The sequence below is a fragment of the Lonchura striata genome, chromosome 1 (genome assembly GCF_046129695.1).
Source record: "Lonchura striata isolate bLonStr1 chromosome 1, bLonStr1.mat, whole genome shotgun sequence".
NCBI classification, from domain to species: domain Eukaryota; kingdom Metazoa; phylum Chordata; class Aves; order Passeriformes; family Estrildidae; genus Lonchura; species Lonchura striata.
This window is the reverse complement of record NC_134603.1, coordinates 4,872,414-4,898,975: the sequence shown is the minus strand read 5'-3', so window position 1 is coordinate 4,898,975 and position 26,562 is coordinate 4,872,414. Positions and strand designations below refer to the sequence as shown.

The 26,562-nt window shown below is 39.6% G+C and overlaps 1 protein-coding gene across 8 annotated transcripts in view; it reads right to left on the bottom strand.

Moving 5' to 3' along the window:
- PTK2 (protein tyrosine kinase 2) overlaps positions 1–26,562 on the bottom strand; it is a 187,770-nt gene that overhangs the window by 128,966 nt on the left and 32,242 nt on the right. For 6 of the 8 annotated variants that reach the window (XM_021532480.3, XM_021532482.3, XM_077781866.1 and 3 more), the window contains exon 1: positions 187–450. The exons of 1 other annotated variant lie outside the window; for it this stretch is intronic. In XM_021532480.3, coding sequence (XP_021388155.1) covers positions 187–289 — 103 coding nt within the window. In that variant the 5' untranslated portion in view covers positions 290–450. Of the gene's footprint in view, positions 1–186; positions 451–17,990; positions 18,018–26,562 lie in introns of those variants that run through there. One more of the 8 variants, XM_077781884.1, reaches the window with a different exon arrangement.

The window sequence follows — 26,562 nt, the reverse complement described above, 5'->3', positions numbered from 1 at the left end:
TCCGCACTGCAAGCTCATGACCAGAATACTTATTTTCTAGCTTGGCTTTGATAGGAAAAAAAAACCCTATAGAACCACAGGTGGTAAAAGATTAAGAGGGAGAGAGAAACGCATACAGATACATATATATATATAGAGAGAGAGATATACATACACACACTTATTAAAAATCAAAGGTGGGAGTACCTTTAGCCCAGCACATGGGGAATGGGCTGCAGCCGCTTTTCTCCATGCAGCCCGCACCTGCCCGCCGCGGGGGCCGCTGCCCGGCCACCTCCAGCAGCCACATACACGGGGCGCGCTCGCTGCCGGCCAGCTCCGGCACACAATGTCCCGATTCAGCGCTCCGGGCTCCTGCGGGGGGAGGCTGGAGCCGCCTGGACGTGCCGGATCCCGGGGAGAGGAGGGAGCCCCGGCCCTCCCCGGGGCGGTGCGGCTTCACCTGGCTGCGGGGGGAGCGCGGCGCCCCGGCCCGCCCGGGGCTCCAGCGCGCTCCGCTGCGGGGAAGCCGCGCCGCTGCCTCATCTCCCCCCGCCCCGGAGCATCCTCCACCTCCTCGTCCTCCTCCTCGCCGGGAGCGGTGCCGAGGCGGAGTGAGCCCTGCGGAGGAGGGCGGGCAGGGGTGGGAGGCGATTACCCGGCTCCCATTAATATGCTAATCCCCGTCTGCTGCCCGCGCCCGGCAGTCTCCGGTTCACCCTCTGCGCAGAGACGGAGCGCTGGAAACGCCGCCCGGCCGGGCTGCGGACCGGCCTCGCTTCGCCGCCGCTGATGTTCCTGTTCCCGGCTGCCCCGCACCGCCCCTTCCCTGCCGCACCCGCGTTTTGCCATCGCTTTTCCACACTGCTGTGTCCGCTTACCGACACAAGCACCAGGCGTCCTGAAAGCGCAAAACTTCCCTCTAAGCGCACGGACACTTCCCTGTAAGCGCTGGAGAAATTTCCCAAACTTCAGCAGGAATTGGGGTGACACCCTCCATCAGCACTTGCTTCACTCCACGAGATTTTGGATGGAAGAAGCCTGGCAGTGCTGCTTTGCCCAAAACAATAATTATCGCAGCCCACGCCAGTCCTTAGTGCCACATCCAGCCCCCTCTAAACCCGGGGCTTCTTTATTGACTTCTCAGCAGAAGGCAAAGGTCACCTCAAACATTCACCCCAGATGGTGAACGGCCTTTGTTTCTTCTTAACTTTGTAGCACCTAACACCAAAACTGCTTACAAACAGTTTTCTTTCAAAATGGTACTGTAAATACTGCAAAAAAAAAAATGTTTATAATAATCACACAACCAGGCAGAATGTGTATATGGAAATAAAGCAAATATCAATTTTACAGCAAAGTATTTCACAAAAATTATAAATAACTGATTCCGCTAGAAAACGTATTAAAATCAACAGGAGCAAGATTCACACTTCTCATTAAAGCTCTTTATATATTCCACGGTAATCTTTTCTCACTCCCAGCCCTCAGCAGTAAGGCGTAAGGCTTATCCAAGACTAGCACCAAAAGGGAATTAATCTAAAGCCAGCAGCCTTCAACTTAACCTATCTGCCTACTTGTAGCAGCATGCACTCGTCTAGAGCATATGTTTAATTACCATTCTTTACTGCCATCTAATTTCTCAATATTCTGACTGGCCTTGCAGAATTAGTGGTGTATGTCAAAATTCTTAATAAAAAAAAAAAAAAAGGAAAGGAAGCAGCAATTGCATTTAACTATTGTCTGCTTCTCTATTTAAACGAGAAAAAATATTCACTGGATAAAAAAAAAAAGGGGAGAGAGAGATTAGGCCACAACCAGGCCCATCAGATGTTCTGCATCACTGCTCAGGCACAAAGCCCTTTCTGGGGCTGAAGAAAGCCAAAGGGAACTGAAGACATGCCTGGGTGCCTTCCTCCCCCCACCACAAAGTTTTCCAAGCCCTTCAGTGTTACACAGACAAACACTTCTAGCAACAAGGTCGAATATATTTACCTTCAATAATAAAGCAAAACATGCTACAGTAATATTTAAACCCAATTATTGCAGTTGTGTGGGTACAGAAGGGGCACAGACAGGCTGGCAGGGCAGGAAAGCTGCTCTCACACCCCCAGCTCTGCCATGGGCTTCCTCAGTGACCTTGAGCAAGTCAGACGTGTTTCCTTAGAAAAAGGAAACTGCAGATACTTTTTCAGTTTTCCTTAAGTTGGTTTGATCTGTGCTCTAGGGTGTAAAATATATTTTTTAAAAGGTGTTTCTTCCATGAAAAGAAAATGTTTTCCAGAAAAGCAGATAAAAAAATATTAAGAAGTAAAAAGGGAAAGTCTAAATTAAATTTTATTTATGAAAACAAAACCCTTTAAGTATCAACTGGTAAGTGCATTGTCAAGGAGAGTTTTAATAGACAGAATGTGTGGACTCTGTATTCTTTACACTTTTAACAGATGAGGCTAATACAGATTATCAATCCAAGTGTCAAGAGATACTGCCTGCTCATATAATACCAGTATTAAATTAATTCTTCTCAAGGTCATACCTTCTTTTTCTTGTATTAGGCTACAAAATGAAGGTGAAAACTAAGTACTTCATAACATAAGAATTTTTTAAATTCCATTTTAGAAGCTGTCCAACATTTTACACCCTGAATATGTGATTTTTCATTAAAACCAAGTGCTTCCTTGATGCTTTTAAAAAAATACTTAATATCTATTTGTTACATATGCTCATTATCATCTTTCAAATAACATGATAGTCCTTTTCTGCACCAAAAAGGCCAAAAGCATAAAATTTATGTTCTGGAGATGTTCAAAGACCCCAAAATTCCAAGTTGCAGGGAAGAAGGCAGGCATTGATACAGCAGCAGACAAGGCACAAAGTAAAAAAACAAACTTGAGAAGTTAAATACATCTCCAGTATACTTAATATTGAGTATTTACAACACTTTATAAATACTACTCATCAAGTAGGTATCTGAGTAGCATTTATGTAAAGTAATCTGTTTTAAGTAATGCCAATCAGATTATACCATTTACTGAGGTAAGAAACATCTGTCAGAAATCAGGGCTGTGGAACAGTAGCATTGGTTCTTGAATCCTGGCAAGATGCATTTGCTGACACACACTGATAGTATCTGTGTAGTAGTCTCTGTGTAAGCAATGATGATGATGGCTATCAAAAAAACCCCTAAAAAAAGTATTTATTACAAAAAGAATCATTCATAAGTTTTTACTAAGAATATGTAGAAGCACTGGCCACTTTCCTGAAGCACACATTCTAAGCAGAAAAAAAGCTCAGACTACCCCAATAACAACAGACAGGCCAAGGTCAGCTAAGAAATGGCATTCTGCCCCAAGGAAATTCAAGTTAAGACTTTTCTGCTATGACTATGATTTTGGTTGCTCAATTTCAGCTTGCTTTTAAAGACTACTGATTATCAGCTTTTGGAAAGCAAGAGGGGAGGAAATAGTCAGAAGCATTTTTTAAAATTTTATCAAGGTAATAAGTTTTAAAAATTTTCTTTCTAGTGCTGAGCCTTGTCTCCTATTGATGTCGCCTTCAAAACCCAAAAAGCTCTGGGGAACAAAGGGTTAAATAATAGGGGTTTGTTTTTTACAATTTTGAGACATATAAAAGGTTGTCTAATTTTTTCCACTCAAGCTTATCCAAACAAAAATAAAGATCAGAACCATCAGACACACTGGCAAACCTCGGCTTTCTCCATGGTTGTGTCCAGAGCTGGAGCTCCTGGGGGTGTCCCAGAGATCTCATTAGCACAGAACTGACCCCAGTTTCTCCCTCAGTAGGAACTCTCTGCTGTTCAACTAATTTTTTTCACAACAGTAAATATCTCCATTCAAATTTTGATTGAACTGGCTGGCAAGTTGAAACATTGTTAGGAAGGAGACCAGGACAGATCCAAACAGGGAATACTTGTCCAAGTTCCACTGTGCTGAGGAATCAAACAGGATTTGGAAACCGTAAAGAAAACAGATCGGTACCAGGGCAGTGTTGGAGAGCAGAACAGAAATTTGCTTTTCAGTTCCTCTCCTGCAACACCTCAGCCACCAGATGAACACAACAGCAACAGAGATCTCCTCCAAGAGAGAAAAGATTCACTTGTTATAACAAAAATGAAGAGCTACAGCCCAGAGCACAGCCATGACATCAGCATTAAGGCTGGAGATGGGATGAAAGACTGGAATGTTCAGCCTGCAGAAGGCTCCAGGGAGACCTTAGAGCCCCTTCCAGTGCCTGGAGAGAGACTTCTTACAACAGTACAGGGTGATAGGACAAGGACTAATGGCTCTGAACTGAAAGAATATGTGTCTAAATTATTAGGAAGATATTCTTCTCTATGAGGATGGTGAAACACATCCAGAGAAATCGTGGATGCCCCATCCCTGTAACTGTTCAAGGCCAGGCTGGATGGGACTTTGAGCAACCTGGGCTGGTATAAGGTGACTGTGGTAACACTCCAGCATCACTCTAGTAATTCCTAGAAGCTGAAGAACGAGGACAAAATGGCCAAAGGATGTGCCCGGGGGCCCCTGGCCCTGGGCTGGGACCTGACTGCAAAAAATCCTTATATCGAAGGATGGACCCCAGACCAATGTTGTCCCCAATGTTGTTTTGAAGGAGATCTGAATATTCCTGTAGAAGATGGAAGAAGAGTTCATTACATTCATCTAGCTGATAAAATTTTCAAACAAACTTCAGAAAACAGAAAACAAACCCTCAGAACAAGTGCAGGATATTTTTGGTTAGTAAAATCACAAATACTGTCACAATTGCAGCCCATAAAGTTGAGAGTGCCTGATGAATGTTCTAAAAATTAAAACATGTTTATTGATCAAGTGACAATCTTCTGCATCCAAATTAATTTGCTTTTCCATGTTAGTATCCAGAATTCCCCAAACATGCTGTCCAGACACTGTAACTGCACCATAATCTTCATTCATCTTCATCCCCTCAAGTTAGCTCTTGGTATGAGTTTTTTCTAAATATTATAATTATTCTTTGGGTGTACGCATTATTTAAAAGTGGAAAATATTATCTACCCTAAGTTTCCTCTCAGCCAAAGTCAAACAAACATCATCTTAGTTCACAGGAACTACTAAAAAATGTTGCATTGTAATTATAACAAATCTGAAATGACAACTTCCGACCTCTGCCTTACTCTAAACTCAGATTTGCTAAGGCTGTTTCGGAAATCTGCCTTGGATTACCTGGTCTCTAAATCTATCATCTTGCCCCTAAGCAGCCCCTTTCTGCTCCACCCACACCTTCTCTAGCTCAGTTTCCTCCTGAACACCTTCTGCCACAGGGCACAGAGGAGAACAGGCTCCAGGACCTCCAAGGGTCTCTGCAGACTGAGAAGCTCTGTCATCATTATCCTGCCACCAGAGATGGTCTTTCTTATTTAACTCTGAGCATTCTGACAGGCAGAACTGAAAAACAAATGATATTTTACTTTAAGTGTCAAAATCCAAACCCAGTTTTTCAACAGAAATGATTCAGTATAACTGAGAAGCAGCATCACCTCTGTGATATCATTTTAGACTTTGCAATATGAGCAAACTCTAATTCCATGCTTCATACTACATTAGACCATTTTACTCCTGAAGAAGAAAGATAGAGAGCACTTCCATAAACTCATTCTAGAATATAAACTGCTGAGGATCTCTTAAGACATTGTTCTGGCAAAAAGCCAGGACAATACTGAATTTATTGTTGTATTTTTCCATTTGGTGAGCTTAATAGTAGGATAATCTTGGGTATTCCCAAAAAGTATGGAGTTTTAAAACAATACTTTGTGAGCTTCTGAACCATGGTCACCTGTTTAGCCTTAGGATCATTTGAGCTACATTTTAAAATAGCAGTTGACAGTTGGTTTTCTTTCCAAATACTAACCTTTTGGTAGTAGTAAGGTGGGGAGCAAAATAGATCAGGGTGTTAGGAGAGAGCAGGAGGAATTCAGTATTCATGAGATTTCCCATACCTCCCCTTCCCAAGGGATCCTGTGATGCTGTGGAGCAGAGCAAGCAACAGTGCAGCCTCCCAGCCTATGCTGTTAAGACAACAGATGTTAAAAGGGACACTAAATTAACTTTATTTTTATTATTCCATAAATAAAGACTAGCCATTTTTTAAACCCATATGGGTTGTATTAGTTTTCAGGCATGAAAGTTGTAGCAGATTTCCTTGTGGGTGGACTAAGCTGCTCATCTTCTCCTACTTCCTTCCATTTACTTTGTGAAGATTTCACTGTAGAAAAGGATAAAGTCAATGCCATGAAAGCTCAAAAAGGTTTAAAATTACCCCTTCCTTAGGACACTGATTCAGAATCTCTGCTTCTTCTTGTTCCAGGCTATTTACAAAAAAAAACACCCAACAAAAAAATTTCTATCCTCAAGACATCTTTGAGAAGTTCATTCACTATTCCATTGCTTAAAGCTAAAATCTGCTTCATGGACACCTGGAGAGAAGAAGTGAAAAAAAAAGAGAAAAAGTGAATCCTATATTCCTTATTTTACTGCAAAATAAAATCTGATCATTTTGGTCTGTGACAGATTCACTGTGCTTATCAGTTTGCATTGCATACCTTCAGCCTCCAATGTGGGGTGACTGGAGAAGGAGTGAGACAAAGAATCCAAATGGTCACCACAACCTTTCTTGACCTTATAAAGACTTCGCTTTTTTATGGCAAAAACCTTCCATTTATGAGGCAAACACTGCAGAAGGTATCTGAAGGGGAAGGACCCCAGTCCTTGGATGCTGTGAGGATTACTTTTGTTCAGTGAAGGGGATCCTAGAGTGGATCAGTTGACCTTACAGATTCTTAAAATCCACCTTTATCAATTCAAGGGAAACCTAGAAATAATTAGCCACATCTTCTAAGAGGGATATAGAAAAATGAAATTGCTTCTGGGTCAGCAAATCTCTTCAGTGTCTCATTGTATCTGGGCTCCTTTCTCTCCTATCTATCTAAGCACCAATTAAACAAAAGAAAGAAAGCTGTGCAGCCATGTAGGGCCCAGTTATTTATCAGAAATGGTGTCACCTGGATGTGTCTTCCTTGTCCTGCTTCTCCACCAGGTGCCAAATACAAAGCTGAAACAACAGCTCATCAAAACACTTTTAATTGCAAACATCTTTTTAGGAAAAAGTTTAACATGACTCCCAGTGTTACATAACCCACAGATATAACATCAGCAACTCCTCAGGCTCCCAAGCTAATAAATGCAATTAGAAACTGAATAAAACAGTAATTCATGACCTCACAATAATGCAATATTTTCCCATTTATGTATGGAAACAAACTTTTCCACGCTGGTGGAACAGCTCATATGGTATTTCTTAGTGAAGGATGAGCATAGCATAAATCCCTTACATATAAACAAACTCTTATAGGCTAAAGCAAAAAACAAAGAGCTATTTAAGTTTAAAATTCCAGAGTCACAGAATAAATCAACAGGTCAATGCCAATACCCTTCAAGCCTAAGAAAGCAGAAAAATTAAAAATTAATTTTTGATTTTTACAGAACATATTTTTAAAGTTTTATAACACAAACATTAATGCTGTTCTATTACCAAGAAAATTCAGTGCCTAAGGTACCAAGCAAAGCAAAGCATATTTCAAAAAATAAGAAAATATTGCTAAATAGGCACAAATCCCTCTTTCCCTTTGTAATTAGCAAAATTTGGATTGAAAAATTAAAAAAAATTATGCTTTGTTTAGGAGAACCTCTAGTAGAGGCCAGGTGTAGCTGAACCTCTAAGCCACAGAAAACTCAATCCCTACTCACTTTAATCAGCCCCTCTTCCTATTTTGTACCAAGAAGGGACATTCACTTTTCAGGAACTTTCAGCTACATTGCTGCTTCATGAGACCAGCAATAAACTTACAAGGAACTGGAAGGAAATGACTCCTCAGGCAGTCATTTTATGCTGTTACAGAGACTCAAAGGTCATCCTCAGCTAACACAAAATCTTTTCTTCAATGCTAAATCCACCACCTTAAATAGCCTCATTTGCTCCTCCAATTACACAAGACTGCACAGTTCTGCTGAACAAGTTCTGTTTACCTAGGAAAATGCCTGCAGAGTGGTGTCAAAGAGCTCTGAAACAAAAGAACTTGTTGCTTCATTTTAAAAAAGACTTCCAGGAGCTCACCACCAAATGCAGCTCAAGTTAGTGCAGGTAACCAGCTGTTCCAGGCATTCAGTGTGTCAAAGACAGCACATATCCCCTCTCTGCATCCTTTCATAGCAGTAAATTGATGAGCAGACCATGCAACTTCTGCTCTGTAGCTCCAAACTCAGCTGAGCTTTAAGTGTAGTAAGCTTTACCCAGTGACTTGACAACTTCAGCACAAAACGCTTTGATGAAGCTGAAAACAGATGTGCAAGAATGCTGATATAAAAATGAAAATAGGCAAGACCAAGATGTACAAAACCCTGATACAGCTGGGAAAGATGTTTGGGCACAACCCCTTTTCAGATCTTCAGATGGTAAACAAAACATCAAAAAGCCAAAAAAACTCCTTTCTGATGGCAGCCTGAATGACCTACTTTACCAAACATCACAGGGCCAACATTGTCAGCATGTAACAGCATCTGACAGGGCCAAGAGCTCATCTCTTGCACAGTTCTGAGCTGCAGAGCACAGCTTCCAAAAAACCTCTGGTACTGCTCTCCACAATCACATTTGATGCATTTCAAGACCCTGTACTCAAGGTTTTAAGTGAACATGAGACAAGGACAAAGAAATATCAGTGACTGCATAAACAGAGGAAGAATATAAACCTTGTCCTGCCACACAGACATGAAGAAGAAATGTCATAAACTTAAACTGGGAGTAGTAAAGTTCAAGGACCCTGAAATAAATGCCTAGTAATAAGTTTTAAATTGCAGAAGAAGATGTGAAACTGTCATCTTAATAGGTTAAATATATTCAAGGAATTACTTAACTCACATCTGCCTTGGGGAAGGACAGAATTCCTTCACCCCTTAAGTTCTGAAGTCATTAGACAAAGCCTGATCACTGTCCTTAAAATTTCTACTTAATACTCTACTTTTAGAAGTTCTGTATAAAAAAATCTCGGTAATTATGTTACTGATGATTCCACAACCTCATTGGTAGTCACCACCTCTAACACCTCACGGAATCATTTGGCTCCCTCACCCTTCTCTATTGCAAAGCTTCAAGTTTCAGGAATACCTTTTACTCCACCTCTTGGAGGGCACATAGATGACCAGGGAACAGTCAGCAGGAATTTCAGTGCTGATCAATAACTTTCTACTGGGTCTAAAAGCCTCAGTCCAACCTTCCCTTAGTATCATAAAATGCCCTGAGTTGGAAGGGACCCACAGGAATCATCGAGTTCAACTCCTGGCCCGGCACAGGACAATCCAGACAATCCCACCACGTACCGGAGAGTTGTCCAAACACTCCTGGACTGTCAGAAGTGGTGCTGCGACCTTTCCCTGGGGAATCTGTTCCAGTCTCTAACCACCCTCTGGGTGAAGAACCTTTTCCCAATATCCAACCTAATGCTCCCCTGACACAGTTTCAGGCCATTGCCTTGGGTCCTGTCACTGGTTACCAGAGAGAAGAGATCTGTAGTGGAGATCAGAGATACCAGTTGAGCTGCTCTTCAAATCCATGAAAATTGGCTTCACTAAAACATCTGAAGACAATGTGAATCGCAACATAAAGTCTATTAATCCTGGAAATATAGTTCCAGTATTTATCTGTATTAAGCCTTTCACAAAAAGAGTAATCACAGATAATTCTCCTCAATTGTCATGGAAAAGAGAAATCAAACCATGTGAAACCATTCCAGTTGAATGGACAATAACCAGAAACAGTAAAGATCTTCTTAAAGGAATAATTAGTGCACAAAGATATAATCTGGAAAACATCTCTGTGCCAGAGTTAAACAATGTAAGAATTTCTTAAGAAGTTTCCCATCTATCTCAAGTGTAATTCCAGCCCATTAATGGAAGCACAGGCATTTAACAGCCCTCTTCTGTTATCCTGACCCTTTTTCAGAGTAAAGTCCCGAGGAAAAATGTACTTGCTACAAGAACAGACTTTGTTGGTGTTAAATTTGACCACTCCATATGAAACCCTGAAGAACATCAGCTTTATACCTGACAAAATGATTTTTGCAGTTTTTCATATTTAAATTAGTGATCCCCAGGGAAAAGGCCTGCAAGACACACCATGGCTATCATAAGGTGATGGGATATTTTCTTAAATATGTTATTTTAAATATTAAATTTAATATTTTCTTCTGAAAATAAAAAAGGGAAGAGGGGGAGCCATAGGTATAAATTTTTGTTCTTATTTCCTTTTCCCAGTCTTCGCTGCACAAACAAAGCCAGAACAAACAAGTTACAAGCTAAGGACACAAGGAGAGTGTTCAAACTATACATTAAGGATGTAAAAATAAACCAAAGGAAAGATCATATAATCTTTTATTTATGGTCATTTTAGCCGTAACTTAGAACAAAACAGTTGATTAAAGTTCACCAAGCAATGTTTTTCCTCTTGGTTCACTGTAGTCAGTGATGTTCCTCTTCAAACAAGCTCATGTGTATTTTGGGAGAAGATTCCAAGCCACTCCCAGCCCAGGTCTTGCAGAACAAAACACACACTAATAACTAACATTTTGTAGAAGCCAACTACACAAGATCCAGCTTGATATTCAGATTCTTTCTTTCAGTCACAGTGTTATCCCCACCATTCCTTTACTCCATAGCTGTTGCTGCGAAGACCCTGGGTAGTAACACACTCCAACACTGCAGCAAGGGGTTACAGAAATTCACAGAAGCTGCAGTTCCTGAATAAAAACAGTGAATGCATCATGAGCATCAGCAAAACAGACTAAAGAACACATATTTAGGAACCATGATTATTGGACTCTTCACTTTGCCAAATTTCATCTTATCCTTAAGTAATTCTCCACCAGAACAAGACACTTTCAGTGACTGCCACTGAAGGTTTTGTGCTGTAAAGGAGCAGCAGAAGCTGATTCCCAGTATCCTGATGCCCTGATTATAGCACACTGCTCTCCATGTGTGAGGCTGGCTCTATTCTTGGATTTGTTTTTTTCTCCTGTAAAAGAAGATAGATGAATTCTCCAGTCACTCTTAGCAGATACACATCCTCTACCATGCCTTTACAAAAACTTCTACGAACAAGAAAAACCTGCGAGGACAAAAGTAAAAAACAATCCTGAAACCCCTAACCATTTATCAAAAACACTTTAAAAATCCTTTTAAAATGCACAACCACCCATTGTCCCATTTTTGTAACTTTGAAAGAGTCCAGACAAAATTTTAATTCAGATCTCCAAGTACATCATTAAAATAACCCTTGCCAACATCCCTCCAGCTGTTTCTGCACAACCATCACCAGCCAGTTTGCCAGCAAGAACATCCATGTGGCTGTACAGAGTGCAAAGAGCTTTCCTCACTTAGGGAATTCCTCAGCTGAGTGTGAACTGCCAGGTCCTGCATATCCACCCATATCCACACTTAATGGCACAGAATCCACAAGGAACCATTTTTACTCTGTATTCCTTTGACACCAAAACAGGTAAACATCTTCTCAGAGTACATAAGCATCCTGTTCCAAGTAAAACATTACTACTACAAGTTATTTATTTTTTGACAGCATGTAGTACAGAGCTCTAAGTTCCGCCGCAATTCCTCTGATATTGTACCAAGAAAAATCTGAAGTTCAGATTCAATAGTTTCTGTCCAAGGTGTCCCTTCCCCCCCCACAAAAAAATAAACCCTGAAGAATTTTCAAGGTTATCTTCTTTTATATTTTGTCCGAAAATTCTGTAACTTGCCCCCCTTTTTTTTTTTTTGTGTGTGTGTGTGTGTGTTTTAAAGAAGAATGCCAAATGTTAGTATGTTTAAAATAAAGCCCTGAATGATCCCCACTCCTTGCACCCTTAACGACACAAGCCAAATTAGCTACCTCTGAGATGGAAGACTGACAAATCCCTCCCTGGTAAACCTGGCTGAGGACTGTCACCAGGTACCCACATGACACTGAGGCTCAAGTTTCTTGCACATCCTCAACGAGAAAATAAATATGTCACTATTTCTAAAACAAACTTTCCAAACTAGGAATAAAATCACATACACTATCTAAAAGAATGAAGAGTATTTGCAGCTGACTTCATTCAAAGCTGAACTGCATAACTGTAAATCAGGATATTTCAAGTGGAGCAGCCACACCTTTTTCTGCCACTTGCAAAAAGTAGAACAATTTTCCCTCGGAAAAGTATCCTTATACCTTCAAACAGCATAATTCCTAGTTTGCAGTAGCAATTTCTAAAGAAGCAGATAAAAATTTCCAATTTGTTCTAAATGAGAATTTAATTAAAACAAAGAAAAATATCTCAGATGCTATACATTTTCAAGTGGTACATTTGCATATGATGCACCCTTGATTGCTGGAATTCTTCCACTTTGAGATGACTGCCCAGGAAGAAGGCAAGAACAATCCTCACAGCAGTGTGGATGTCTCCAAAACCATGGGAGCCAGAACTACAGGAAATGATAGGGGAATGTGCTGAACTGCTGATTTTTTTGTTTATTTTAAAGTGTCAGATTTATTGATCCAGCTTGTTGAGATTCATAGAGGCATGGGAAGAATACTTGAAGGACCTTTCATATCATCAAATCTTACTCCCTGTTTCCTTATGCAATCATGCCATAGTTCCATTAAGTACCAAATATATCTAATTTCACTTTCTTTGAGCATAAGATCAGTCTAGAGCAGATACCAGGGATGCCACATCATTCCCAGTAAAATTGGCTTATGTCCTGTTTTTTTTTTTAATACATACTCTCAATTCTCTATATTGAAACTTCCTTTGTTCTACCCCCTCTTCTCCTTTTTCCTCTATCCCCATATCCAATCCCAGAAAAACAATGTTCTGCAGCCAGGGCAAGTTTCTTAACTATAAATCATTTCACAGGCTGCCCTGGCAAATGGGGGAGGTTCCTGACAGCTGGAAAAAAAACCAAATGGAACTTGAAGAAGGGAGGGACAAAGTAATGGAAGTAACAACACTGGAAGCCATTTCTAAACAAATGAGAACAATAAGGTGATTAGAAATAGCAAGGATTTATGAAAGGGAAAACATGCCTGATCAACCTAATGAACTTCTTTGATTAAAATACAAGCTTGGCAGATGAAGATTTGTCATTTCTCTCAACTTCAGCAAGACTTTTAACACTGTCTCCTATGACAGCACTATATAATAGACAAACTGATGAAGTTATGGACTGAATAAATGGACAGATGGCCTGGAAACTGTCTGGACTGTCAGGCTCAAATTTCTGAAGGAAAAACACTACAATTTAGCTAACTTGCAGTTTCTTAAGGTGTTTAATACATCTCATCACCTCAGTATTACTACCAGGTAAAATGTTTTTCTTACCAAATCGTGCTGTTGCCCTTGCCCTGTGTGGGCAGTTAGCTATGAAATATAGATGGGAATGCAGGGAAGAGGGCAGTGTCATAAGCACAGCCAAAATAAGCCAAGAAAGTTTCACTGGAAAGGTTGGCAAATACACAGATTTCATGTCAAGGTCTAAGCTGTCACTTCCCCAAGCCTTCAACACAAAAACATGAGACACTTGGCAGTGATAGTTTAAAAATATAAATACATTGCTTTTCCTAATATCACAGAGGTCTATAACAATGGGAAAATGCATTTTATGAGGTATAGATGATTAACCTTTTAAAACTACTCAAAAAAATTCATAGGAAGATTTAATGCACAAGTAACAAGAGAAACTTCTTCCAAGTGACATTTAAGCTTTGTCAGCAATAACCCCATCCAGTAGTAATAGCAGTTTCATGGTAGAGAATTTGGAAATCTAGCAATAACACCTGGCTAGTGGTGAAAAGAATTCAAGCTACTGGCCATACCTGCATCAAAAGAAAAGTCCTCTCACATTTTCAGAGCTGTACAAGGCATGCAGGCAGCTATTCTAACTTGACAGCACTAGTATTTCATAAATTGCTTTCAGTCCCATACTCATCACACAAAATCATTACAACCCACGCCATTACAAAACTAAGTTTTCTGTTGCTTAAAAATCAGAATTTTTAGTAACATTTGCAAAGATTCCTAGAACAAAAAAATCCTGATTTTCAAAGAGATTACTGAAAGCACAGCTTTTAGAGAAGAATTACAGGTTTCCTTGTAAAATCCCTTCCGCATCATGCTAGGTATTCTAAAGTGAGAGAATTGCTCAGTCTTAGTGCAGCTTGTATTTAATTCTTACTTAAAACTGAAGTGACAAATCAAAAAACCACTATTTTGTACTTTTTTTACTTCTGCCTACACAGTTGGTTACCTTTCCCCCCCCCTTTAAGCAGGGATATTAACAACAGTTCTCTGCTCATGCTACTGAGTTTATTCTCAGCTGCATGAATAATCGTTGCATAATTTATTACCCTCTGTAATACATGTGAACATTTATTTTAAGAGTTCTGCATAACCTCAATTCTGTCAATTCTTGCCTACTGCAACTCTGGCAGTACCTCAACTGATTTTTAATTTTCTGTCTTTTAACACCATAGGCAGAACCCAACCCTTTGGGGCTTTTGGAATTCTGGTTGTTGTGTTTAAGTTCATCACACAGGCAGGTGTAGCTTTAGGGTAAGGAAGATCTTTTGCACAGCACAACATTAAACATCTCCTGCCCAGTGGGTAAGAGGAAGGGGAAGCAGGAGGTTGTTCCAAGGCTGTGGAAAGTGCCAGGAGGCGAATCTGATTTCTTTAAGTGGATCATGAGCAGGCCCTGTGTAAGCAACAAGGCCAAACACACCAACAGACTGAATGAGGACATGCCTTTAATTCAGAAACATCTTTAGGTTGAGCTGAAATTGTGTAACTTTTTTCTCTTTTTTTTGGCCCTAAATGAGGACTTGGAAGTAAAAATAGCTACAAAACCATTTAATATTTCAAGATAACAATGACAGTGTGCAAATGGTGCTTACCTAAATTGTACATTGTATAGCAAAAAGTGAACACAAAGCCATCAGACTTAAAATATGCTGCACATCTAAAATAAGACCTAGGCAAAAGATGTGTATTTCCTATTAATTTTTCAATACTTTATATTAGGAGTCAGCAAGATTTGATTCACCAGATATTATCTGGATGAGTCATCAAGAACAAACTGTACCTGAGATTCAATTCTGGCATAATGCTTTCTTGAATTTTAAACAAAAAATACAGTATATGCTTGTTTTTTATATTTGTCTTTATTTCCTCTAGTTCTTTGACAGAGTTTCTTGCTTCCTTACTATGTCTTCATTCTGGTAGTGGAGACATATTTTCACTGCACATCAGGAACAAAGGACCAGCTCTTAGGAAGAGTCACCTACGTCACACAGATGCTAGAGTTGTTTTAAATTCAGAGAGAGACAAAATCCAGGAGGGATTGCTTTAAAGCCCAGCAGTGTCAACAGAGGAGTTTAACTGCATTTACCAGAGGAAATCAGTCTTTCATGTCCCCAGGCATGCTGTGAACACACTTGTGTTGCAAGAGAACTTCATTTATAGACACAAGAACTGTGTTCTCTACCCACCTTCAAAATTACATTTTAGAAAATTGTTCTCAAAACTCCTCCTGGTTGGCATTCCAAAAATGCTCTGTGCTCATCTCCATAGCCTCAATTACAAGGCAGTAAAAACCCAAGTTACCCATGAACTTCAAAGCAGTGATACAGATTAATTCAGAGTAACTCTCCTGAGTAATGATTTAACTAACAACCTCATCAACTAATGCATTCTCCAGCACAGAAACAATCCTTCCTTACAAGGTTTTGCTATGAAATAAGTGTTCTGGATGACCTTGATAGACCACTGCCTATATCAAATTTATGTATAATCCAACCTCAAACAAGACACTAAAGACACTACCTGAAGTAGCATCCTTACTGCTAAATCTTCAAACACTGCAAAAGCCCCCCTCACCATATGATGATGAAAATTTAGAGCACTAAAACCAGGTGGCAAAAGTTAGAACATTTCTAGTGACATCTATTGTTCACTGAGGAAAGTGGCACTCAGGTGAAAAAAAGTTCTTTAAAACTCTAAATAAGAAAATACCATTATTTATTGCAAAGATAACTTTTGATGATTAAAACTTCCCATCTGAATGCAGAACCTCATGTTTATTCAATTATATCTTTTATTCAGGCTGCTTTTTCAATTTATCAAATTTCTTTGAATTTTAATCACATCATCCAGTGTGCTCGGAAGTCCTTCTGTGTTGGTGTTACTGGTAGATAAAGACAAATCAAGTTAATTTTCATGGTCATTAATAAAAACACTGTACTACCACAGAACCTCTGTGAGACTCCAGCCTTCCCTTCTGACAATATTTAAAGCATGTTTTTAACAGAAATTTCTTTAGTTTCTTTACCAGGAGGTACTGCCAAATCTCTGCTACAGGTAAGCCATGGTGTGTTGTTTTTATATCCTCTCTAAAGTGCTCTTGCCATGCCATAGGAAAAGCTTATCCTTTGAAAATCCTGGAAAAACTTCTACCTTCTATCAGTACTTGCAAGACACAATTAATAACTATAGTTAGGACACTCCCACACACAGACTCAAATTGAAAAGAATAATCTCATTGTGACTCAGATTCACAACAAACTCTTCAAGTCCCAAATATAAACTCAGAAAAAGTTTTATCACACATCCTTGTCCTAGAAGCTGCAGAATAAAACCTAACAACAATCCTTACCTTCCTGTCAGTCTGACCTAAACACCAGGTATTTATTTTTCCAATATTTTCCATAAGTGCCTGCTTTACAACCACTCACAGCTCTCAAAATAATTTTAAACATGTCATCCTGAAAAGAAGACTTCCACATTTAAGCTTCTCTTCACTGCTTCAAGAAAACATGATTTTTTTTTTTTTCCAGAAGAGCTGCTCTGAAGTTCTTGTGGTAAAAACTACAACATATCAGCTATCAAGCTTTTAACTGAAATTGCCATTTGATTCCAAGAGAAAAGAGCAGCTACCTTCACATCAGGTGTTAATATCAGCAAGAACAAATGAAAGAATGGATACATAAGCAAAACCACCAAGGCAGAGGGCAAGAATAAAAGGCAGCAGGCCTAACAGCAAATATCCAATCCCTTGATCAATCAGGAGTAAAAGTGCACCTCAGTCAGGATTCCAGAATTCACACTGCAAACAGGGAACAGATGGACAAATTCTACCTGCCATGGAACAGGAGACATCCTCACTCTGAGCTCTGCATCACATCTCCAGCCCACAGCACAAATGAATGTATGAATTTTAAAACTTCGTTGAAGGCCAAATGTAACAAACAATGAATGAAAAATGCTATTTTAAAAAATCAGATCAGCAGGGTTGGGTTTTTTTGGTGGGGTCCATGTGTTTGGGGGGTTTTATTGTCTATTTTTAAATTTAGGGCTTTTTTAAAATTTTTAAACACCATTGATAGAAGAGTCCAATAGAGCAGCTCAGACAAGTCACCTGTGACTCCAGCCAAGTGAACACCTTCCCTACTATGACCTGGGTAGATTCCTTCCACCCATAAACCCCCCAAGCCCATTTCCTTGCACTCTGCCCCTCTAGAACACCATTAATACCATTTGTGGCTGCTCCTAATCTGCTCCCCTGCCAGCTGCATCCCACGTTCTGCTGAGTTGCTTTAAGCATTAACTATCTCACACACATATTTAACTACTGCCTATAAATACACCTCAGTTACCTCCTCCCCTTGTCAAAATACACCATTTAAATGGAAAAAAAATCTGCACCTCAACAGGTTTTGTTTTGACCTCAGATCCCCACATGACTAAGTACCATGACAGTGCCAGTAAGAACCGATATTCTGATTATATAAAAGCATGACTGTATTGTAAGCAGGTCCTTAAAAGCTGCCTGCTGTCACATCAAGACATAACTGAAAAAAAGAGAACTTACCTGCTGGCAAGGGAAGTGTTGAAATATCTGTAACAATAAAGAAAAACATTTAGAAACAGAAGAAAAAACAGCTCTACAACTGCATTGACCTCATCATTTTTCTGCAAGGCCATACTTGTTTACTAAAGCACATTATCTGAAGCAATTTGCTGGCTGCTATGAATGCCACATGCAAATCAAAAGCATGTTCCTTGTCTCACCCTGTTCATTAAAAGGATTATGCTTTGCTCACCTAACTGAAGGACAAAGATTATACTGAAGGCAATGAGTGTAATTACTGCAGCAGAATACAGGTCACTACACACAAATGAAGTGTTACATGTAAAATTCACCATCATCACCTACAGAATTTCAGAGCTCAAAGTGTCAGGGATAGTCTTTGCAAATGAAGAGGATTCTAAAGAATGTTTTCTTTATTCTTAACTCTTTAGAGAAGAAGTAGTCAAGCTTGCAAGCAGATAAGCATAGAACACAAGAAATAGTATTAAAAGAAAAGACACTGATTTTTGTCACCAATGCACATTAGAGGCAGCTGCTGAACATTTTTATAGTGAATGTTAAGGCTGTCTTGAGCTGCAAATAATGACCCCACTGTCTCAGAGTCTAAATAGAACATACAAAAATTATACACTAAAAAAATAGATATTATATTAAACTGTAAGTCATTATATTGTTCCTGCCTCCTTTTCTGTTGTCATCTCAGCACACATCATTATGACTGGGACCTGAGGTGCCCATCAGAATTCAGAACAGAAACTAGAACCAACAGAGAACTAGAAAGAAAGAATTACTCAAGTCTGTAAGGACATGGACTGGGGACATATATCACTGGGTTAATGAAAACTGAAATAAATACAAATTGTTGGAAGGGGTGGGCGAGAAAGGGGAACCAGTAAAATAAGTGAGAGAAAAACTGAACAGAACTTAAGAAAAAGGTCTGCACAGTTATTTGGTTAAAGGAAACAGCAAAGTTGAATAATAAATTGTCACACTGGATACAAAATCCACATGGAAACTGAACTTTAACCACAGGTGCAGCAGCTTAAACAGATGCAGAGATTACTGGGGCAGATGGTCACTGCTTTGCTACCTATTAGAAGAAATAATGAGGTTTAATAAATTTATTTGCCCTGCTCTCACCAACAGATTGTTACAATTCATGTCTGTGCCCAGAAAACATGATGAAACTTGAATAACAAAGAGAATTACACCTAAAATTTAAAGGCTGCCTATGAAAAATTTCAAATATTAATTGCACTACTTTAAGGAGAAGATGAAACAGCAACACAGAAAGTTGAAATGCACTTAAAGTGGGAAATCAAAGGCAAACAGGACACCACAAAACACTCAGAGAAAATACTGAATGCTTTAGTCTGGTAGAACACAATATTTAAAAATATAGTAAACTGCATTTAAAAGATGCTCATCATGCTGTCTGCTTAGGAACAAAACCATCTTACAAGTAAGATATGCCCTGAGACAGGTGATACAGTCAAGGAGACAAAAAACTCAACAGCTCCTGCACAGAATCCAAATCAGCACATATGGAATGGAGCTTTCATCCATCAGAAAGAGATTTGCAATGACAATTAATTTGGAAAGTTACATGAAGATAAATGTTGCATCATTTTTTTGTGTATGTTTAATTGTTTTCATGCTCTTTTTTTATGAAGTCACAGAAAAATTCCTGCTTGACGCTAGGCTATACAGTAAAACTGAAGCCATATGAATAAAGCATTTTAAAATGTGGATTAGAAAATATCATTTTTGATTTTAATTTTTCTACAGTGACAGAAACGTATGTTTAAATTCCATTTTTAATTAACAACTACTGAAATGTTTAAGCTACTACAAACACATTAAAATGCATTAAAATATTTTAAATTTTGTGTATTGGGGATGTTTTATCACAGCATTTATTACTTTTGAAGCAGACTCTTTGATTAAATGTGCCTACATAACAGATGTCAGGAAAATAATGACAAACATAACCCCCAGAAAAATATGTTATTACTGTTATTATATACAAACAGGCAGAAAACAATCACATCTCAGAATTTAAACAGGGAAAAGCTCTGCAGCTAAGACACACATAAAGATTTTTAACTTCAAGAATGACCTGATCATATCTCAGTGTTTGTCCCTAACACCTGAGCTGCTGTTTCCGCTGTCACCTCTCCCTGCCAGTGGCTCACACATGTGGATCCTCTTACTGCACCAGGACCTTCCCAAATGGGCACTGACACCATCAGCACTGCTCCTATATTTAAGTCAAACACTGTGAAGATTTCTTACTTCCACATTCCACTGCAAATTAGTCCCACAAGTGCATTAACTGAAGAGATGCTGCACCCCTGGGACAAGTTTACTGAACAGCTTCCTGCAACTGCACCTTCTTCTATTACAGTGTAGTGCAAGAGACTGTTTTCTACCATTAATTGACACACATTAGATCTAAAAACAAGCTGGACAGAAGAAATTGAAGCCTGAAGGTTGTATCAGTATACTCAAAAGTGCCTATGTGCACTTAGCAGGTTACTTGTGTGGTATTACTCAATTATTTCCATTAAGCACTAAGTCTTCTAATTTTAGCAAACACCAGCCACTACAGAAATGTCCATTCATAAATGAAATAAATATTTCACAGTTCCAAAGATAACAGTAACAATTCCACTCCTTTGTGTATTCAGACACCACAACAATAAATGAAATGCTCATTACCTTCAGGTGTTCCTGTAAGTGTGGATTCACTTTAGGAACTTTCTTAGTGAGTTTGCCCATCTCTCCAGCTCACTCTCTTATTTTCTGGCTTGAAGCCTCTTAGCTTTATTTGCAAATACAGTTTTCATTTAAAATCTAACACTGAAAAAAGATGAGTGGATTCTAGCCACCCTTTACAAACTTTCTTCACAGAGAGGTAAACTGAGAGAACACACTCAGGTAGCCACTCACTTCAGGTTACATTTACAAACTTGCCTCCCCTGCTGTGTAAAACTTCCCCTTTCTGAAGCACACTGCAGCATTTCAAACTCTAGAGAGGAGAAATTCAACCAGCTGAGATTTGAAGAGGAAAAACTCTAAACTTAGGGTTTTAATCTGGTTTGGGACTAAAATGAGAGGCTTGAGAGCATTCTGGAGAGCTGTCCTGTTGGGAAGGATTCCCTCACATCAGGGAGGCCTGGACTGACTTTTCTCCTACAACTCAGTTGCTGTGACACAAACCACATTTACAGCAGCTGTACAACAGTACATTGTAAAGCAGCTGTACAATCTTACTTTTTTATCTGCTCCAAAGTAGTTCTTCAAAGGGAAATCTAAAATGAATCATATTTCAAGTGCTGCTGCTCCTACTGATCCTTTCAACGGATCACTCATGTTCTGCATTTATATTCTTAAGTATCTCCCTGTGCTACTTGGCAGGGAGCAAAGTGCCAGTTTGAACAGGCAGAAAGAAAAATTACTTTCACATCATATTCTTTATCATACCCAAACTTTTATATACTTTGTAAAGGCTAATCAGTTCTCAGAGAAAACTGATTTTACCCCATGTAGATATTGGAACGATGGAGCAGATGGCCTCAAGAGCTCCTTTCCAATAAAGGTTTCTGTAATATTGGACACAGATGATAGTAACAGACCATGAACAAGTTGAATTGACATTAGAGGTGCTAAAAAATAAGAAAGTTCCTCAGCCAAAGAAAATTTGCCAAGTAAATCAGTTATGTACATAAATTCACCAAAGAACAGAAACGACAGTATTTTAAAGAAAGAATACTATTATTGCTTCTGTATGCACTGAGATGGTTTTGGGCACTACAGTTCTCAAACAGACTTTGTGGATCCCAGCACCAACAGTTTTTCTGATTTATCGACACCCTGAGGACCAGATCTCTCTACCACTGTATTTGCTTTTATAGAACTGCACTTTACATTGCAGAGTTTCAATGAATGTTTTCTTAAAAATAGAGCTGTAACTTTAAGTCTTCCTTCCAAGAGTAAAATCTAATCATCAACAACAGGAATGTTTTGTGATTTCTTATTCCTGCCTCAAGGTAAAACAAGAATATGGCTCTGTGGACAACTCCAGAGGCTCAGACTCTGTCCCATCTGCAGCACTGATCTCTTTCCAGAGCTGTGGTAAGCAGCAGACCACAAGAAATTTAATCCTGTTCTCCCGTAGCAAGAGCTGGCTGACTCCAGCCTAACAGCATTCCCCTAAAATTAATTCAGATATTCAATTCACAAACCAATCTCTCTTTCCAGGGAAGAGTGAAGGCTCGCAGCACACAGCCACAGCCTCCAAGAAGCCAAGCAGCACGTGTCATTGGAGAGCAATCCTTGCAACTAAATCAAGAATATCACAGACTGAACATAAAATGCAATTTTCTTATTTAGCTAAAATAATTTAGGAATACAGATGCATATTCAGCTTTTAGTCTTTTTGTGGCTGGTCCTGAAGGATGTTGTCTTAGAGGCTGGATCTAAACACCTGGAAGTCACCTTTCCTATATTCTCTGGCAGGCTAAAAAGGATGTCCCTCTGGTCTTTAATGAAATTGAGATCTCATCATCTATGTAAACATATTTTTTTTTTAATAGAGTAAATAGGTAAACACAAAACCCAAGTTATCTTTTAAAAAATGTGCTTTGGAAAACTACATGTTTTGAAAAACTCAAGGATTTATCCATGACCATCTGATCTACTGAACAAAGACCTTGGAGATGCAATGAATTAATCCTGAGCACACCTATTAAGGAAAAGCTATTAGAAAGTTTTACAGTATGATTAAAAGATTGTATAAACCACCAGTTGCATTGTTCCATATATGTATTTTTTCCCTTCATCATTACAAGTGCATCTCATTTATAACCTATATCTGACCTACTTCTTATTTAGCAATCTGCAGGACTGAATGTTAACAATCTTTTATTATATCATTTCACATTAAGGCAGTTTTTTAGGGCAATTTTCAATGCAACTCAATAAAATCTTTTCATTTACTAGCTATGTACAATGAGAGGCAGAAGGGCCTCACTGTAAAGGACTGTTTTTCCTAAACATTCCATTATTCTTACAAGTCTTTAAACGCTCCAACTGTTTTGGCTTTCAGTAGCAGCCCAAATTTGCAAACACCAATACCTGACACAATTCAAATGTCAATCATAACAGCACTAAAACCACCATTTGCTTATTCAGATCAGAGTTTTTCCCCCCTTCTGACATATTTATTGCATTTGCCTTAGGCACAGCAGCAGCTGAGTATCCAGATTAGCTGCAAATCTTCATCTGTTACCCTGGGGAGAGATGGAGGGGGGACAGTTATAGGACAGACACCTCCACCCACTAAACCTGGCAGCAGTTCTTTTGTGCTTTAGCCAGATCAGAAGAAATTCAGCATTACAAAACCACACATCTTCTGTTTACAGCCCTGCTTCACAGGAGATCCACGTTGTACTGGAGTCCCTTATTATCTTGGTTTAAATCTTTGCTTCAGCTGTATCAGCAGTAATGATTTAATGCTCTCATTTCTGTCTGCTGAAAAGGTTAACGAGCAAGCAGCCGACAATGAACCGCTGTGACACCCTGCAACGTGCACAGCCTGTGCTGTGCTTTTGAGAAGTTCTCTTTAACCACTCAGTAATTCTAAGGCAAGCTGCTGCCTCTGAAACACAAAAGGCACACAAAATTTAGAAAGGAAAAATGAGAGAGCCAACTGAAATACTGCAAGAACACGAGGAGTTTTTTTTCAGGTTAAGTGTTTGGTTGATAAAACAGGTACAAGGACATCTGTGGTGTGATGATCACCACATCAGACATACCTCAAGTGGCTTTAAATATGCAAAAGCTTAGTGGTATTACACCATTACAAGTAGCAGCTGATTCATCCCACACCTCGGGAACACCTTCAGTTCATATCTACTTCCATAATTTCTCCATTTGTTGGCAGTTCACTGTCACATTCCTCTCACTACCCCACTCTTCTGTATGTACCTGTTTTCCTCTTCCTATTTGAAAACAAAATCAGTATTGAGTCTCCTTAGCTTATAGCATCTACAGCAAAATAATAAAAAAAAAAAATCATTCAACAGTTTCAGATCTCAACTTCCCCTCTCATACTCCTTCAAAATCACTCTGCTTATACTTCTTAAATGCTAGTTTTTGAAATAGAAAAAATACAAACCCTGATTAAGACCATCAGAATAATCCACCTGTGTTTTCTTCCATCTCAGCTGAACTCTGCCCTGAACTCTGTATGCACCTTGACACTTCAAATTCATTTACACCACATCACTGAGCATGACCACTGAGTTATCTATCTATACAGCCACCAGGAGCCAAATTTTCAACTAGGCACACTGAACAGTAGGCTATTAAATGAAAAGGTTCTGGTGGAAGTTACATTTAAGGAGATTAAGAAGAGCAAGAGAAATCACTCAGTCATTATTCAGGGCAGGTGGGATCAATCTCATTATATACTGAGTTACAGAACATGCAGTATCTAAGCAACTCACATAAAGAATTTAGTCTCAGTACCTACACAAGTACTACATGCACCTTTTGCCTATGGGGAAGAGATGTTTGGATAGAGAAGAGGATGGAATAGCTCCCCAATAATTGGTTTTATTCAGCATCACAACACTGGTAAGTGAACTCCCCAAATCTGCAAGTCATATTAAGCTCTCATGGGTCAGCAAAAGTCCTATCAATGGAGGGAAAAAACCAACAAGGATCTCACAAAATTAAGCAAGTTGCTAAGACAGCAGCTGCACTTCAACACAGGGCTGTGATGTAATGCATCTGGGGAAAAAATTCTGAGCAATACCTCCTTAACCAAGTAACACTTGCACTTTCTCCAGTTCCAACTGCGGGAGGAAGGCTGAGTCACTGTTTTCTCTGAAATCATCAGCTCAAACTGGAGTAGCATGCCAAAGGCAATAAAACATTGTGTCTCATTAGGAAGGGCACTGAAAACATGGCATTTAAACGCATTACTGTGCAAAACAAAAAATCATCAACATTTTGTGTCCAGTTCTGGTCTCTGCACCAGAAGGAGGCAGAGATATCTAGAGCTGGGCAGCTGAAGTGATCAAGGGATGGAACAGCTGCCAAGGAAGCCCAGATTACCAAATCTGGGGCCCCCTCAGCAGGGAGGACATGAGGCTCAGGGTGAACATGATCACAGCACAAGTGGAGGGGGTAGGGGAAGGAGAGAGAAAAAAAATTTAAAAAGAAAAAGGAAATCAATGCAGCACCATGATTCTACAAATCCTGCCAGTTGGAGCATTAGGGAGCATTTGAGGAAATTTCTGGAGATTAGGTTCAAACCAGTAAGAGTGCCATCCTCATGGCTGGCACTGAGCTCCCTGCAATTCTTGCAAGAGACAAGTGTGGAGAGAGGTGCCACCAGCCACTGGGCCAGGCATGCAAACTCTATGTAAATAACATTTCCTGCTGCCATCAAGGGCCAGTGCTGGGCTGGGCAGTCCTTGGTCTCTTTTAGCAGCATGTCCTGTTTCAGCAACACTACGATTGCCCCCTGTGCTGGGCATTGGGAAGACCACAACTCAAATCCTATGCTCAGATTTGGGCGTCTTATGACGAGACATTGAGGGGCTGGAGCATGTCCAGAGAAGGGAACAGAGCTGGGGAAGGGGCTGGAGCACAAATCTGAGGAGGAGCAGCTGAGGGAGCTGTGGGGCTCAGCCTGGAGAAAAGGAGGCTCAGAGGAGATCTTCTCTCTCTACAAGACCCTGACAGAAGATTGGAAGCAAGTGGAGGTCAGTCTCTTTCCCAAGTAACAAATAGGACAAGGGGAAATGGTTTCAAGTTGTGTCAGGGGAAGTTTAGCCTGGTTAGGAAGAACTCTTTCACAGAAAGGTCAGTAGAACACGGGAAGAGGCTGCTGGGAACATGGTTGAGTGGTGGCCTTGGCACTGCTGGATTGACAGCTGGAACTACCAATTTTAAAGGCCTTTTCACACTAAAAAGATTTTGTCATTCTCATGGTCTTAAACTCCCTATCATGGCTCTGTGAGCTTAAACATTACCTATAAGAACACCTACTCAATCAAAAGTACTGTTCTAAGAATGCCAGCCACATTACAGGAATATTCTTATCTTTTAATGGTTTATCACAAAAGGAGATGTGTTTAAACAAGCCCAGGAAACTTTAAAAGCATTTAAGATGTTTAAGGAGGGACATGTGTGTGCTGGCAGTAGTTCAGATCTATCAGTAATATCTCCAGCACTGTGATCTGTGATCACATAATCCTGATGGAAATATTGTGACATTTTATGAACATAACAATTCAGGCCCTCAGGCAGGCTTAGGGAAAGCTGTAGGTGTGTATTCTACACGTGTGTAGCTACCCCCTATTTGTACTACAGAGTGCTTGTTCTTCCAAGTGATAGCTTTAGTGGATGTTTTTCTTTCAAGAAACATTGTCTTGACATTGCTTGCTATGATTGAAGCTCCCTTGTCATTTTCCGTGAAGGACTTGTGACACACAATGTGCCACCACAAGTCACCCACGTCTTCAAAAGGTGACAGGATTGTGTCGTTCCTGCACTG